This window comes from Dipodomys merriami, unplaced genomic scaffold (genome assembly GCF_024711535.1).
Source record: "Dipodomys merriami isolate MVZ:Mamm:240054 unplaced genomic scaffold, mDipMer1.0.p SCAF_50, whole genome shotgun sequence".
NCBI classification, from domain to species: Eukaryota; Metazoa; Chordata; class Mammalia; order Rodentia; family Heteromyidae; genus Dipodomys; species Dipodomys merriami.
This window is the reverse complement of record NW_027206069.1, coordinates 10,152,525-10,170,143: the sequence shown is the minus strand read 5'-3', so window position 1 is coordinate 10,170,143 and position 17,619 is coordinate 10,152,525. Positions and strand designations below refer to the sequence as shown.

Below are 17,619 nucleotides of genomic sequence, written 5' to 3'. Positions count from 1 at the left end.
AGATTATAAAAAGCTGTGGTATTTGTGGAATCAGAAAGAAGTCAGAGAAGCGACTGTGTAATGTTCTCAGACCAAGGCCATACTTTGTGAGTGTTCCTGGGACAGATGCTGTAATGAGACTCAAGCCAGTTTCCTATCACTTTGAGACATTAAATTTTTTTTTTTAATTTTGAGACTAGCTCTTGCTATGTTGCCTAGGCTGACCTCAAATCTATGATCAAGTTTACTTCAATCTCCCAGATAGCTGAGAGGACAGGTGTGCGCCCCTCCCACCCAACAGAGGCATTTAAAAACTCCCCAAAATCAACTTTAAAATAAGAAAACCCGTATTTGAAAAGTTCATAACAAGTATATTTTAACTATAATTTTAAAAAGTATTCCTGTTCAACTAGAACAAATCATGCTAAGTGAGGTAAGCCAAGATCAGAGAGACAAATGGTGCATGTTCTCCCTGATATGTGGAAGTTAGATGTAAATCACACAGAATTCTAGACACTCACATACAGTGAGACCAAAAGAGGATAGTCTTAGGCGAGAATCACAAAGGTGCAATACCCAAGTGCCTCTTCATATGTACTAAGACAAACTCCAAAGTATGGAAACAAAGGACTTCTTTCTTTTTCTGATGACTGTATTCATTACCTTATACGGTGTACTCACGTGCACATCTGTGGGAGGGCGGGGGAGGCACATAACCAGAGGAAAAAGAGTGAAAGAGTGCAGCAGTGGACAGCAGTGGACACTGACCAAAGTGAACTGTGCAACTCATGGGTAGAGATGGGAGGGAGGGAATGGGAGAGAATGAGGAAACAGATGGCACTATGCAAAAGAAAATGCACTTATGACCTGACGTATATAAGTGTAGCCCTGCTGTATATCACCTCTAAAACAACAATAAAGTAAATTAGAAAAAAATTGCTATTCATTCAACTTTGGCATTAAGTTGAAACATTGAGAAATTATTTAGTTAGCCTTTTTTTTTTTTGGTCAGTCATGGGGCTTGAACTCTGGGCCTGGATGCTGTCCCTTGGCTCTTCAGCTCAAGGCTAGCTCTCTACCACTTGGGCCACAGCACCACTTCCAGCTTTCTGGTGGTTTATGGCTTATTGGAGGTAAGTGTCTCATGGACTTTCCTACCCGGGCTGGTTTTGAACTGTGATCCTCAGATCTCAGCCTCCTGAGTAGCTAGGATTATAGGTGTGAGCCACTGGAGTCCAACTGAGAAATTATTTACTTCCTCAGCTTTTCTGGGAAAGGCATATCTTCATTTTTTTCTTAATTAAAAAAAAAGTTTTATTGCCAGGCACCAGTGGCTCATGCCTGTAATCCTAGCTATTCAGGAAGCTGAGATCTGAGGATCGCAGTTCAAAGCCAGCCAGGGCAGGAAAGTCCATGAAACTCTTATCTCTAATAAACCACCAGAAAACCAAAAGTGGTGTTGTGGCTCAAATGGTAGAATGCTTGCCTTGAGCTGAAGAGCTGAGGGACAGTGCCCAGGACCAGAGTTCAAGTACCATGACTGACCAAAAAAACTCCAAACCAAAAAAGTTTTATTAAAGTACAATAGATATGTATTTCACACACACAAAGTGCATCTTTGAGATATACATCCATCTGTGACACAACTGCCACAATCTATATAAAGAAGATGGCCACTCCCTTTACTTTGCTCAGCTCCTATGTGATCCTTCTTGCCTCCCCTCCCCTCCCCCGGCCAGTCCCCAGGTAACCACTACTCTGCTCTGTCACTATGGATGAATTTGCATTTTCCTGAATTGGAAGCATACAGTATACACTCTATATTGCCTACCTTCTTTCTCTTAGCTTATTTTGAGATTTGACCACGTTGCTGTGTATGTTAACACACTGTATGTTTTTATTGGTAAGTAGTCTAAAGTCTCAGAGTCAGCTTGCCAATTAAGTCCCTGTTAAGTTTCTATTTCCCCGATGTTGTACTGTTTTCCTGGTGTGACGTACAAATCCCCACCCCAGTTGCAACAGTCTCATTACACTCCTTCTCAAAATGTGACTCTCTCCCCAATTCCCAGAGCCCATATAACACCTCCATCTCAGAACTGACTCCTCACCACCAAATTCCCACGGTCCTAGTAATGTGACCCATGTGATTGCCCCCTAAAATTTTGTTTAAACTCCCCTCACACCTGTCCTCTGCTGTTGCCTCCATTCCTGCTTGAAGCTACCCAGCAGGTCTGTCCCCCACTAAAGCCCTGAGTCCACATCACTTGCTCACCTCTCATTTCTTACCAGCAGTACACCATTTGTATGTATTAACCACACAATTAGTTTAATAACTTGTTGACACTCTTTTTTTTTTTTTTTTTGGTTATGGGCCTGGGTGCTGTCCCTCAGCTCTTCAGTTCAAGGCTAGCGCTCTACCATTTGAGCTATAGTACCACTTCTGTTTTTTTCTGGTGATTCATTAGAGATAAGAGTTTCACGGCCTTTCCTGCTCGAGCTGGCTTTGAACTGTGATCCTCAGATCTCAGCCTCCTGAGTAGCTAGGATTACAAATGTGAGCCACTGGCGCCAGGCCTTGTCCACAGACTTTACAAGGTCTTATTTGCAGGTTTTAGACGTTGCAAGAAAAGCTGTTGAACACATTTATTGCTCAAGTTTTTGAACAGACTTCTTTTTTATGGAGAAGCCAGTGTCTCCTATTGCTTTACTACTTGCACCAACTTTGCTCAGGCTCACCTAGAACTTTAATCCTTTGCATCTGTCTTCTGAGTAGTTGGGATTACAGGTATCTGCCACACAGTGCCTAGCAATGGATGTGCTTTCATTTTCTTTGATGATTTTATAGGAATAAACTTCCTATTTTCCAAAGTAATAGTACTATGTTACATCTCCCCTTGTGGTGTATGAGAGTTATCATTCTTCTGTGTCTTTATCAGCACTTGGTATGATCCCTCGAGTTGGGGATGCAGTATTTCTCTATAGTTTCAATCTGCATTTCCTAAAGATTAATCATGTTCATCACTTTTCCAGTTTTGACTCCCACCCACTGATTATCTCTTATGAAGTGTCTTTTTTATTATAACTTGAGTTTTCAGAGTTCTTTCATATTTTGGATGCTAGTTCTTTCTCAGATATATAATTTACAAGTTTATCCCAGTCAGTGACTTGTCTTTTCATTCTCTTAACCATTTTACAAGAAATATTTTTAAAAAAAGATTTTGGATACTATCTCAGTATCTAAGACACTGAGTGAAAATACATAGCGAGATTATATATCTACACATTATAGGAACATAAATAAGAATATCCACCATGTAAACATCATTTGCTTATCTCTCTTATTTTTTTTATCAGGCTGATTTCAAAATCTGATCAATTCCTTTGAGAAAAACAGCATTTGTGTGTATTCACTCTTACCGAGATATCTCAGCTTGGGAGTTTTTCTCTCCATCAACAGTAAAAGGAGATGCTCCAGTAAGCAGTTCATACATAAGAACTCCTAGACTCCACCAGTCAACCGCCTACAACAACAACAATTTCATTTTGCAGCATGATCAACTAAAATAGTCTTTGAGAAAAGCTATATAGTTGGAAAATAACAAAAAAATTGTATATAGCTTTCTGTGTAAGGAGTATTAAATTAGCACATACAAGAAGGATATATGCAGAACAAATAGCCAGTTACCCTCAGCACAGAAAGATTGTTAATGTAGTTGCAGTTTTATCTCTAACTTAAAATAACCTAATTAAAAAAATTGTTAAGTAGGTGAGATCTTTGGAGTTATGACAGGGGGAAAGAATCAGCATTTTTCATCACCAAAAAAACTTTAACTTTATTTTACAATAAAATTCTTTAAAAAAATTTTCATCCTTGAGTGTTAGTTTTTTGTAACTTCCTAAATTAAATATTTACATAAATCTGGGGGTCTTTACTGATAGGAAGATTTAAAATAATAGAAAAAGGTGATCTAAGTTGGAAGCACATTTATGAATTTAGTTACCTAAACAGAAAACACAGTGAATTAAATACAGTTCAAAGAATTTTGGTATGTTGAAAATGAATTATTTAAAATTATCCAATCAAAATCTGAGTAATTAAATCAATTACAAATTGGTGGAACTTAAATATGAATTTGTAACATTTGTTAAGAACTACCTGGTTTCCAAAAGGTAGAAGAGTTTATGAGCCCAGAGAACAATGACACAGGCAACAGTTAGGTCAGGATCATGAGAGGAACTAGACTTACTGAAGGCCTCATCCATCCAGGTATTGCAAAGACCTCATTTAATTAGCTTAAAGTTGTTTGTGTTTTCCACATTTCAGAAAGACTATGTATTAACTAGCTGTGGTGTGGACCTGGGGTATACAGAGATTCTAGAAGTAAGATAATGTTTCTTCATCTGTACACAAACTCCTTTAGATCTTAGAAAATAAATTTCCAGTTTTAATAGTTATGATTTCCTACCAATTTTCCTAGCAGCTTCAAAGAACACCATGAAACAAACTATATCAACAATTAAATTCTTTAATTCATAAAGCAACTCCACTGCCATTTGATCAAAGCCCTGAAGATGTCCTGCAATAGGATGAGAAATCATGTTCTTCCATTGATACAGATTTGCAATTAGATTCCTAGCCATGGCTTCAGAACCAAAGCTAGGCAAGTTGGAGATAGGCTTATATAATGTATGTGAGTGAACATTAGAAAGGAGATCAAAGTTTTAGTTAAATAATGGACTGCATATGTAGCCCTTCCAAAGGGTATGAAGAAAAAAATAAAGTCAATGAACAAAAATCAGTCATATATTCTTATTTGGAGAAAGTTACAAGTGTTAAGGAGAGACTGACTGTTTTATCCTTCAATATAGGATGACCTAGATTTAAGAATACAATTATTTAGAAAGCTGCTGCATGGTCTTTATTTTGCACATATGAAGAGAAATAAAGAGACAAAAAATATTGAGCTTTTCAGAGGGTCAGGAAGATAGATCTTAATTGCAGGACTTTTTCTTCTTCCAAGGTTGGTAAAAATGTTTGTTTCTTTAAGTAGAGCTGTGGCTCAAGAGATAAAGTGAAAAAGCTAAGTGACAGTGCCCAGGCCTTGAATTCAAGCCCCAGTCCCAGCAGAAAAAACAAGTTTATTTCTGTTGGAGAGGTTATCAGTAAGTTGTAAGTACCATGGTAAAGTAAAAGGCAGAAATCAGAAATAAGGAAATATGTAGGACTCTTTTCAATGACTTCTCAACAACTTAGAGAGCACTTATTAACTAAAGATGGCACACATAACGACACCTCTGTTTTCTAGCAGAAATTAATTATGTCAATAAGGCACTGTTAAAAATCATTTATCATGATTCAGATAGGAATCTATCACACAGTGTACATACTTAGTGACACCCAAGTATTGTACTGTAGTTAAGCTGTGTCCTAAAGATCAAGTCCCATGCACCAGAAGAAGAATGGTTTCTTCTTCTCTTTTTCCCCCACGGAGTCACAGCTGGTGTTTGCTTAAGCTACAGACAGGCTCTTTTAATGGAAATGAATAAAAAGTTAATTTTGATGTCTTAACTTTAACACAAACATCAGTCTACAAAACAAGATAGATAGCCTTACTAATAACACCCTAAAAATGCAAGTGTTCAGGTATATGAAGCAAAAGAGAACAAATGACAATATACAAAGACAGCTCTGTACCTAAGGGTATTAACTGAGATTCATACTGTACATTTCATGGAAATACATAAAGAGGCATCAAAAACAGAACCTACCTTGTCATGTCCCGAATCTCCCCCTCTGACAATATCTGGTGCCATGTATTCAATAGTTCCACAAAAGGAATATGCTCTTTCAGTCTTGAACAAACAAACAAAAAAGGGATTTGATTTCAAACTAGCATAGCAAGGGTCCCAAGAGGTAGGGTCTCATTAACCTTTTTCCTAGATAGCCTTAAATCTGAATCCTCTTGATCCCTACCTCCTAAGTAGCTTATATTACAGGATGAGCCACTGTCTGGCTTTTATATTATAAAGTTTTTAGTGGTCTAATTTCAGCATTAAATATTTCAATCTATTTATTTAAGCCAAGGAATAAACTATTGTTTATCTGTATTCTATATACTTTATATAAAGCCAATAGAAATCACTTAAATTTTCAGAATCCTAAATAATTTAAAACTATTATACACAAAAGGTTTACTTTTATTTTCATTACCACCATAAGTTTAGAATGTAGACTGAAGGGTTTTTTTGTTGTTGTTGCTGTTGTTTTGTTTTTTTGTCTGTTATGGGGCTTGAACTCAGGGCATGGGTGCTGTCCCCGAGCAATTTTGCCCAAGGCTAGCATTCTACCACTGTGAGACACAGCACCACTTCCATTTTTTGAGTGGTTAATTGTAGATGAGAGTCTCACACTGGCTTCCAACCATGATCCTCAGATCTCAGCCTCTTTAGTAGCTAGGATTACAGGTGTGAGCCGCTGGTGCCTGGTGCAGACTGAGTTTTTAGAAATATTGCTTATGGGCTGGGAAGGTGGCTCAGTGGTAGAGTGCCTGCCTTGCATGCATGAGGCCCTGGGTTCAATTCCTCAGCACCACATAAGCAAAAAGAAAAAAGCCGGAAGTGGCGCTGTGGCTCAAGTGGTAGAGTGTTAGCCTTAAGCTGAAGAGCTGAGGGACAGCGCCCAGGCCCAGAGGTCAGGCCCCATGACGGAACCCCCCCCCCAAAAAAAAAAGAAATATTGCTTGCCATTTCTTAATGGCTGACGAAAGAGAAAGTTAGATAAAGCAAGCTTTGGATCCATTTTGTTTTTCCTGATGGACTCCAACAATCAAGCAATCATCTCATTTTAAAATTCTGGTAGATCATTAAATCAGAAATACAGAGGAAGAAGAAAGTATAATAGCAATGACAGAATTTGAATGTACTCAGGCTTGTTATGCATTTTTTTGAAAAGGCATAAATTATAGGTTGAAATTATGTTCAATCAATATGCAAAATTTTAATGAAGTAAGAAGCTTTTTTTTTTTGGTCAGTAGTGGGGCCTGAACTCTGGGCCTGGGCACTATCCCTCAGCTCTTCAACTCAAGGTTAGCACTCTATCACTTGAGCCACAGTACCACTTCCGGCCTTTTCTGCTTATGTGGTGCTGAGGAATTGAACCCAGGGCTTCATGCATGCAAGGCAAGCACTCTACCACTGAGCCACCTTCCCATAAGAAGCTTTTTAAAAGAACAAATAATGTCTCTTAAACAAAGCATTTCGTTTTTATCGAACTTTACAAAATTCAAAAAGGTAATTGAATATGACAGCCTCAATGTTAATATTTAAAAAACTTAAGTAAAACTTAAAATGCTTACTGACTAGGCACAATATAATAAAGGAGTAAATATTTAAACTGAAATTCATATATATATAAGCATATATATACATACACACATATACATAAAAGAAAATGAATTCTTGAATAATACACACTCATTTGGATTTATCTGAAACTTTTAAGGACATTTGGTGTCATTAAAATATTTCACAAAGTAATTTTCACAAATACTTTTTTTGGGGGGCAGTACTAGGGTTTGAATTCAGAGCCTTCAGCTTGCTAAGACAGGCATTCTACCACTTCAGTCACACCCCTCAGTCCTTTATGCTTTCATAATTTTTCAAATAGGTTCTCTCATTTATGCCTTAAGAGGCCTCGACTGTGATCTTCTACTTAGGCTTCCCACATAGCTGGGATGTCAGGCACACTTCACCAAGCCCAGTTTTTTATTAGTTGAGATGGAAAGGTTGTGAAATTTTGCCCAAGCTGTCCTTGAATTACAATCCTCCAGATCTCCTGAGTGAGTAGGATCACAAGCAGAAGCCAGCATGCCCAGATCAAAACCAATAATTCTTAGAGAAGGCTTTCTGACTTATACTTTACCCTATTCCATCAGAAAAATTCCAAGAAAAGCAAGCATTCTTTTTTATTCACCAATTTTAACTGGTAAAGCTTTGTCACAGAAGTGGTAGAAATCCCTTTATATTAGTTCAAGTTTAAGTTAGCCCACAGAGACAATAATTGTAATAAACTCATTTAAACGCAATGAACTTAACTGTGCACATATATGCACACACACGTAAATAAAATTCATGTGCTTTGTGATTCATTTCTTTGCTTTTACATTCTATACACAATGGAAGACCACTATTCTTCTAGAAACTAAGGGAAATTTTCTTTTTTAGTTAGCTGGCAGAATAGTGTTTCTGAACATTACACAGAGATCATGTATCCTTATCTCTTTGCTTTCTCATATCAGGACCAATGCTGTGGCAAACTACTGAAAAAGATGAAAACTAGATAAACTGAACCCATATACATTTGTATATAAGTCAATGAAAAATTATTGACATTTTATTGAATATGCTTAGTTAGTAAAAAGGTGTATTAAGAAGCATTCAAATAGTTGGATTAAAAATATTTGAAAAATCAATTTTTACAAAGAACTTCAAGCTCCTTTATTGTTCACATTTCCCTTTTTAGGACAGTAAGCAAAATCCCATTGCACAGCCAAGATAAAGAAGCAGAAACATTGCTATTGAGGATACAGCGCAGTGACAGAAAGGTCTGCCTAGCATGTGAAGGTCTTGGTTTAACCCAACACATAAAATAAAAATTACTTAGTCATAGTAATTATCATTTGATATCACTTTGAAAAATACCTTTAAGATATCACTAAAATACCATAGACTAAATCAAGTCTTGCTACACCACAGCAAAACCAAAACAAGAACTCAATTCTCCAAACTGATTTAAGAGTAAAAAGATAATGAATTGACTAGGTTTTTTTTTTTTTTTGGTTGGTTGTGGGGCTTGAACTCAGGGCCCGGGCACTGTCCCTGAGCCAATTTGTGCTAAAGGATAGTGTTCTACCTCTTGAGCAACAGTGCCACTTCTGGTTTTTGAATGGTTAATTGGAGATAAGAATCTCATGGGAACTTTCTGCCTGGGCTAACTTTGAACTGCGATCCCCAGATCTCAGCCGCTTGAGTAGCTAGGATTGCAAATGTGAGCCACAAGTATCCAGCTGCTTTTCTAGATTCTTATTTTAAAAACTAGTCTTCTACATAACTATACATTTTTATTTTCATATATAGGCAATTTCTCCTTAATATAAGCTATTAAAATTAAACTTTAAGTTCATCAAACTTTTCAAATGAAAATCTGTTCTGAAAGACATTATATATTCCTAAGTTTGGTTCAAAAAGTATGTAATACATGTGCTACTGATTCATGCTGGAAAGATTTGATGTCATCAGTATTTACTGTGTTTTACTTAATCTGACAATAATAACTAAGTAGCTCTTTTTTTTTATTGTCCTAAGTAATTCTTGGCATAAAGAAAAAGGAGAATGAGTTAAAAGAACAGTAAAAATATTATAAATCAGAACTTGTGGTATATAGTTAAAAATTATTTTTAGAAAGTCTTAGCTTTGTTCAAAAAAAGATAATTACTAGATGTGAAATTTCAGAGTTTAGAAAAAGAGTGAAACAAAATTGAAAAAGGAAAAAAGGAACACATGAAGAAATGGATAAAATTGAGAGGCCTGACAGATACTGTTTCTTACAAAAGACTGACAAACCTTTGCAAAATTGATCAAGACAAATTACACATCACCAATAGTGGCAATTAAAAAATGAAACACTGATAGAATTCCAACTAAGATTAAAAATAAGAAAATTCTAATACATAGTAGAGAAAGCAATTACGTGAATCAACTCAAAACAAAACATCCATGAAAGGATGAAAAATGAAAAAAAAGTGAAAAGCAAGAAAACCATTGCTACTTGCAAATAGTAGTTCTGGTTTTTCTCTCTTAACATGGTCAGCTACAGAGAAATCCAAGTGAGTCTACGCATTTGTGGAACTGTAAGAATTCTGCAATATTATTTACATATGTGATAAAAAATGTTCCCATATTTTAACAAGAAAAATGTAAATATTCTAGTTGGAACAAAAACTGATTTATAGAAAGTAGAACTGATTCTCTAAAAAGTAGAAGTAAACCTAAGTAGTATAGTTTTATAAAACATAAAGACAGTAATAAAATTTTTGGAGGACATAAAAGGTAACAATTATTCATTGATAAAAATTCATTGATTAAAAGTTGAAACTACAAACAATGCAATTCTTTCCAAATTAACACACAAATTCAACTCCATAATTCACAAGCAGTCACAAAAAGCCAAAGCAGAAAAGGAGCTGAGGACAGAGAAGAGAAGGAAAGTGAGAAAGACTAAGGGAAAGCACCAGGACCTCACTTTTCCCAATTCAAGCTTACTATATAGTTAGGGGTGCTTAGATATTTTGGTTCTGATGCAGAAAGAAGCAGACAAATGAAATTCAATAAAAAGCCTAAAAGTAGTCTCAAAGAGGGTACACTGGAACACAATTCTATGACAGAAGTTACATTTTACTTTAGCAGAAAAGGGACTGAATACTTAAATGGGGGCTAGATTATCTACATACACACAAAAAAATAAGATTCTTGCCTTCAACATAAAACCTAAAGTCCAACATGAAAACATGGGAAGGGGCTGGACACAGTGGCTCATGTCTAAAATTTCAGCTACTCAGAAAGTACAGACTGGAAGGAATCAAGGCCCAGTCAGGCAAAAATTTGGTGAGATCCTATCTGAGTCAGTAAGTCAGGCATGGTGGTATACACCTGTGATCTAGCTATGCTGAGATTTGTTTTTTCCTTTTCTCTATCCATCCATTCATCCATTATCTCTCCCATTTTTAAATATTTTAAATCAGGGCATATGTAAATAGGGAAAGCAAGAAACTAAGAGGAAGAGAAGCGAAGGCTCTTGGACATTTTTAGCTGGAAAACAACGAGGCAGATTAGGGAAGGAGAAAATAAACATGGTCCTACAAAGATGATATTTTGTGAGTAAGGCTGATGTATGAAACAAAACAAGGAATGCTAGCTAATCTTAATGCTAGCTATGTTTTCTAGGTATTTATGTGCAAAGGTACTATGGTGAAATCCCACTGAAAAATAACAAACTTTAAAAAAAATGAATGGCAGGAACAGAAAATTGGTCCCATCAACATACATTGTATACATATACTGGTATGTCAAAATGAAACCTCTCTGTACAGCTAATTGATGCTAGTGAAAACCTGAGAAATAATGGTTGGTTTCAGTCTTTTTAAAAAATTTTCATTTTTTGGGGCTGGGAAGGTGGCTCAGTGGTAGAGTGCCTGCCTTGCATGCTCAAGGCCCTGGGTTTGATGACTCAGCACCACAGAAGCAAAAAGAAAAAGCCGGAAGTGGCGCTGTGGCTCAAGTGGTAGAGCACTAGCCTTGAGCTTAAGAGCTGAGGGACAGTGCCCAGGCCCAGAGTTCAGGCCTTATGACTGGACGCCAAAAAAAAATTTTTTTTTCGGGCTGGGAAGGTGGCTCAGTGGTAGAGCGCTTGCCTTGCATGCTCAAGGCCCTGGGTTCGATTCCTCAGCACCACATAAGCAAAAAGAAAAAGCCGGAAGTGGCGCTGTGGCTCAAGTGGTAGAGCACTAGCCTTGAGCTTAAGAGCTGAGGGACAACGCCCAGGCCCAGAGTTCAGGCCCCACGACTGGACCCAAAAAAAAAAAATTTTTTTTTTTCGTTTTTTTGTGCCAGTCTTAGGGCTTGGACTCAGGGTCTGGTTGCTGTCCATGAGCTGCTTTTTGCTCAAGGCTAGCACTCTACCATTTGGTCCACTGCTGCCTTTCCAGATTTTTTGATGGTTAATTGGACATAAGAGTCTCATAGACTTTCCTGCTCAGGCTGCTTCTGAACAGTGATTCTCAAATCTCAGCCTCCTAGATAGCCAGGATTACAAGTATAAGCCACTGGCACCTGGCCTCAAGGTATTATTTTTATGGTAGAAAGGTCTAAGTAGGGAAACTTGCTGAACAGGTGTCGGGTGGATTGAAGCTTTAGCGGATTTAGTAAAGGCTCATTCCTACCTAGTGCCTGACAGTAAAAACTTTATTATTTTTTTAGCTGGTCCTTGAACTCAGGGCCTGGATGCTACCCCTGAGTTTCTTTTGCTTAACGTTAGTACTCTACCACTTGAGCTGTCGCTCTACTTCCAGCTCTTTCTGAGTAGTTTATTAGAGATAAAAATCTCACGGGCTTTTGTGCCTCAGCTGGCTTTGAACCAAGATCTTCAGATCTCAGCCTCCTGAGTAGCAAGGAAGCTTATAGTAGCTAGGTGGCTCACAGGCATTGAGCCACCAGAGCCTGCCTAACCTCTTAAGGGTTAGACTAACAGTTCATTCCTCCCCTTTTCCCAAGGGTATCCTTGGGCAAAAGAAAAGCTTAATAGTTATGTGTTTTTTTTAATAGCAAGATTGTTTCCAATGAAGAATTCAGGAAACTTATCAAAGATGTCTCTGCTTCAGCTTGAATTCCCCTATCTCACTCTGTACCTGCCAACTAAGTGCTCAGAGCTTACGGAGGGTTTCAATCCTATGCCGTTGAAACCCTCATTTCCTTGAGAGAGGTTATTGAAATGCCCCAAGAAAACCCAAGAGTCTTCCCTCCTGAGGAATAGCTAGCTGCTAACCTAACAATGGCTCATCTAACAACTTGGATCACGTTTGATTCTTGTTGTTGGTGGTTTGGTTCTGTGTACTAACACTTCGGTATTTCCTAGGGCCAAATTCTGATCCTATGTCTACATGATCAATCACACATATCTATAAACATTGATTTTTTTTCACTGTATTATCAGAACCTAGCCTAATATCTTGCACACAAAAGGCCCTCAACAAATTTCAATGGAATGAATGAATGGTCCAATGGAGAGGAGTAAAGGGGATAATAGAGCTCTTTAGCAGTCTACTTGGGGCCTGTATTCTTCTCAGAATAATCAGATACTGTGATACTTTAGGTACATACCAAGGAAACTACTTACACTGCAATATTGTCATAAAAATATCGCAAATTATGGAATCATCACAAATGTGTCTCTGTGGCAGGCTGGGCCTCTCAGATCACAGCTTTCTCTGATAGAGACATCTGACTGCGTTAGTTCATTTTTGAAATCCCCACATGACAAGATCTGTTGTTTTTTTTCTTGGCTTCTCAGATAGGAATTTTCCATACTGACTGGAATGCCACTATGCTCAGAACAGGCTGGTAGGAAAAAAGCCATGGAAATTGCACAGTTCCGTGACACTTCTTGCTTTTCCTCTTTGCATGCGGTATCCTCATTCTCAGCTGTGCTCAATGTCCCAGAACCCAAAGTCCATATGACCTTTATACTCTTCTCTGAAGGTAAGGATCTAAGATTACTTTTTTCTTAAACAGACTCTCAACCTATCCTTTCTAGACCCAGGATTAACTAAACTTCTACTCTTGAGGACAGCTAGTTCTTCTAATTGCTAGGACGTTCTGGGGATTCAGAGGTGCCAAGTAGCCTTACTGGCCTAAGACACTGCTGTGTGATGCAAATCACTCACGACAATTCTTCTGCCCACTGCTTTGTTAAATGGCCAAAAAATAATAATGACTCAACACATACCCCCAAAATTAAGAAAAGTGAGGGAAAGACTGGGTTGGGAAGGGTGGGTGAGAATGTTGACATTAATCAAGGTACACTGCATTCATAAACTGCTTTGTTGAATGGCACTCATTTGTATAACTACAAATTTTGAATTCATCAGAATTCATCTACTCTATAACTATGATTTTTCTATCAAAGATAACTTACTGTTAATGTCTTCATTAAGGCAGAGATTATTTCTATTTTATGTATCATTTTGTCACCTACTTGAGGTACTCATTCAGTAACTACTGACTAAATGAACCTCATAAATACACATATGGTAAAAGAAATTAGTGTCTTTTAGCTTTGTAATGCCACCATCCTCTCACTAGCCTTACAGTTGCTTTGTCAATACTATAAGAAGCAATCATGAAGACATATATACATACGTGGTTTCCTTTGCCCAAAATACTTGGGACCAGATATGCTGGAGATTTCAGTGTTGTCACTTTTACTTGAGTACTTACAGGTATATTGGGGATAAAAACCCAAGTCTAAAGAGGAAATCCATTTATACTTTATATATGTAGTCTGAATGTCATGTTACATAATTTATAAGTAATTTTGTGCACGAAACAAAGTTTGGGTACATTGAAACATTAGAAAGGCCAGGTGTCACTCTCCCAGCCTTCCCTATGGGTCATCTATGGTTGTTTGGCATCACCATCATTCATTGCTCTGAATTTATATGCAACCCATAAATAATCATAGGAAGTGTTTAGCAGGGAGGGAAATGGCATATCACTAATACAGTGAAAAAACCATGTGTGGAGGAGAACTGAGAATGCAGAATTCATGCTAGCTGCTAGACACTACCACCACCAAACAGTTCTCTAGCTGTAAGAACACACTTCAATTTAAAGCTTCGCTATGTATACCTTATATTTGGATGAGAAGATACATCTGCAGCAGTTGAGGTACCACAAAATGGGTCTCTGAATATGAGAAATTAAAAAAAATATGTCCTCCAGAGTCATTTGTCTTAGTAACTATGCCCTTGTCTGAAAATCTCTTTCATTTTATGTGATGATTTGGATGTGTTGTGAATGCATTCTGCGTTAGTCTTGCAGAAAGCTCATCATGTGTTTTCACCATGCTTTTTACAGGCATTCCCCCCATCCAATATTAACAGGATCATCCTCACCATCACCCTTATCACCAATACTTGGATTCAGAACTATCTCAACTATTTTGCCATTGATAATGAAAAACTGGGGTTTTGTTACTGATGTCAAACTTCTTTGATAACTGATTCTTTCAGTTTATTGACAAGCTCTAAAAGGAGGTCAGACATCACTTTTTTTATCATTTGACATAAAAAAATCCTTCAAATCACCACTTTGTTCATTATCATACATTCCAGGCACGTACACCTTCTTTTATTATGTCCCCGGTTCAATCACTGCATACACACAAGGCAGCTTTCATGCTGAACTCCCGTGGAAAACCGTCCATTGCCACAACCTTGTTTACTGCCGCTACTGTGCTTTTAAGAAAGTGGTTTTATATTTACTTCTTGAGAATCTAAAGATTCTCTGCCCAGATGGCTGAATTAATAAAGCCACACTCTGTGAAGCACATGACATAAGCACCAATTCTCATAAGCACTTTAGCTGGAGGATGAGCAGGACAGTTATCAGGGAATCACACAAATCTTGCTATCTTCATGCAGTCTAACTTCTCTCCAGTGAACATCAACTGTTGGTACTAAAAGTGAAATCAGTTTGAAAAGAGGTCCTTGGTGACTGGGGCTTTTCTGCTAGCATAACGGTCTGGTAAGAAATGTATTCCCTAAACAGTGAGGACATAAGCCTTTGACCATCCCAGGGGGTTGCATCATATGTAACACAAAGCAAATGCCAGCACAGTCCTTCTGTCTTAACATCCTTAATTTTTTAAAGGTGATTTTTTCTGGGCCATCATGTCTCATCAGTGTTATAGACGGAGTAGCATCATATGCTTCTAAGCGATGACCCTGGCAAACTCATTCTCTGCGGGCTCATCAGCATATATCTTATTACTACAGATCTTTCAAGTTAAAATTGTGTCTTTTCTTAAGTCTTGCAACCAGCCTATAGAGTATCTGTCATTACCTTCAACTGTTAGTTCATCACAATTCATCGACCACAGTGATCTGCAAGCACACTGTTAAATGGTAGCACTTCCTGGCAATGCTGCTGGATCTGCTCTCAATCCAAAATCAAGACATTCATTTTTGCTTTTACATAATATGTTTTCTGTTTTTTCATTAACTTCAGTTCATCACTTTCAGCACAGAAGTTTCACAGTTTCTCCCTCAGTTTCTTCAGGTCACACATGATGGTCACTCCAAAACCACATTCTCATCTAAAACATTTCACACACTGCTTTGCAACTTCTTTAGTAGCTTGGCTTTCTGTGCTAGAGATAAACATAAATGCTTCTCTTTCTTATCATTGTTGTCCATATAAATCATCTGTAGCCCTTGCTGACGTTTTCAACAATATATACCACAAACCAGAGAATAATAAAAAAAAGGAAAAAAGACAATAATGCATACTGGTCTTGGCTCCATGTGCCTTGGAGGATAGACCTGTATACAAGCCGTCTTATTACTCTCTGTCAGTGTTGGGCTCCTGTGGAGGAATCTGGCTGTGCATGGAAACAATAAATCTAAGCTGAAGTGGGTAAGAGTGTCTCCTGTTTTTGAAGGATGCTTGATAAACTGAGTTTTATGTGTCTGTGTTTTGACTATATACCATCCACCATTCCATTAGGGATGGAATTTTCACTTGTGGCATCACATTGTCACCCAAAAGGCTTTGGATTTCCAGACTAGAGCTGCTGAACCTGTGCTTTATGTGAAACCCAAGAATGATGTGCTGTCACACAACAATGTCTTTCATTATAGAAATTTTTACTATATTCCATGTTCTACATCAATAACTTATTAATAAAACTGGCATTCAACTTTGGTTACCTTGAATAATTAGAACCAAAAATATAAATCATTACAATTGCCATATACATAATATTAACAACAAACATACAACTTTAAATATCATTAAATGCACTTCTAAGTTCTAATTAATGTGAAAATGTGAGGACCTTCAATATCTAAAATCTGCATACCAACTAGTACATTTTAACTCATTTTGAACAAATATCCGCAGCAATATTATCAAAGAATTAAGGTCAGCAGACGCTTGTGTTTCTTGCCAAATGAATTCATAGTGCAATGATACATGACTTACTTGGTAATTATAAAATAAATTGTCGGTATCTGGTATTGTGCTTCTTTCTTTTTGGGTGGTGGGCAGTAGTTGAGTTTGAACCAAGGGCTCTGTGCTTGCTAGGTAGGCACCTTTACCAATGAGCTACATTTCTAGAACCGGTCATTTTTGAGATACAAAGTCTCACTTCATACCTAGATGCGCAACTGAGCCACACCTGCCTACTTTGGGCTTCCCTTATCAGCTTTAATCACAAGTCTCTCCGACTTTTCTGCCATTTTCAGCTCTCACATACCTTAGGACGACAGGGAAGCACTAATGTATCTACATATGGATTGAAGAGGGGTCTAGCAAAGTTTTCTGCCCAAGCTAACTTTGCATGTTGATCCACATTGTTCTTAACCTCCTCAATAGCTAAGATTACAAATGTGAATGTCAGTGCCTGGCTGTTTTTGTCTTTTTTTTTTTGTCGGTCATGGGGTTTGAACTCTGGGCCTGAGCACTGTCCCTGAGCTCTTCAGCTCAAGGCTAGCGCTCTACCTACCACTTGAACCATAGTGCCACTACTGGTTTTCTGGGGTTTATTGGACGTAGGAGTTTCACAGCCTTTCCTGCCCAGGCTGGCTTTGAATCATGATCCTCAGATCTTGCCTCTTGGGTAGCTAGGATTATAGGCATGAGCCACCAGCGCCCAGCCTGTTTTTGTAATTCTTTATTGGCTATTAGCTAAGCTATAATTCTTCTAAAGGGTCTTCTAAAGAATCATTTTAAGTGTTTTGTTACATTTTTATGGGGATAGTGCAAAGTATATTTTTTAAATGAAGAATTCTGACATATCCATCAAAA

The 17,619-nt window shown here is 37.6% G+C and overlaps 1 protein-coding gene across 1 annotated transcript in view; it reads right to left on the bottom strand.

The window, feature by feature from the left end:
- The window catches only part of LOC138810517 (ribosomal protein S6 kinase alpha-5-like), a 153,126-nt gene that overhangs the window by 42,327 nt on the left and 93,180 nt on the right, over positions 1-17,619 (bottom strand). The window contains exons 6-7 of the mRNA XM_069997740.1: positions 5,749-5,832; positions 3,397-3,500 (exon numbers count right to left, since the gene is read on the bottom strand). Coding sequence (XP_069853841.1) covers positions 3,397-3,500; positions 5,749-5,832 — 188 coding nt within the window. The remainder of the gene's footprint in view (positions 1-3,396; positions 3,501-5,748; positions 5,833-17,619) is intronic.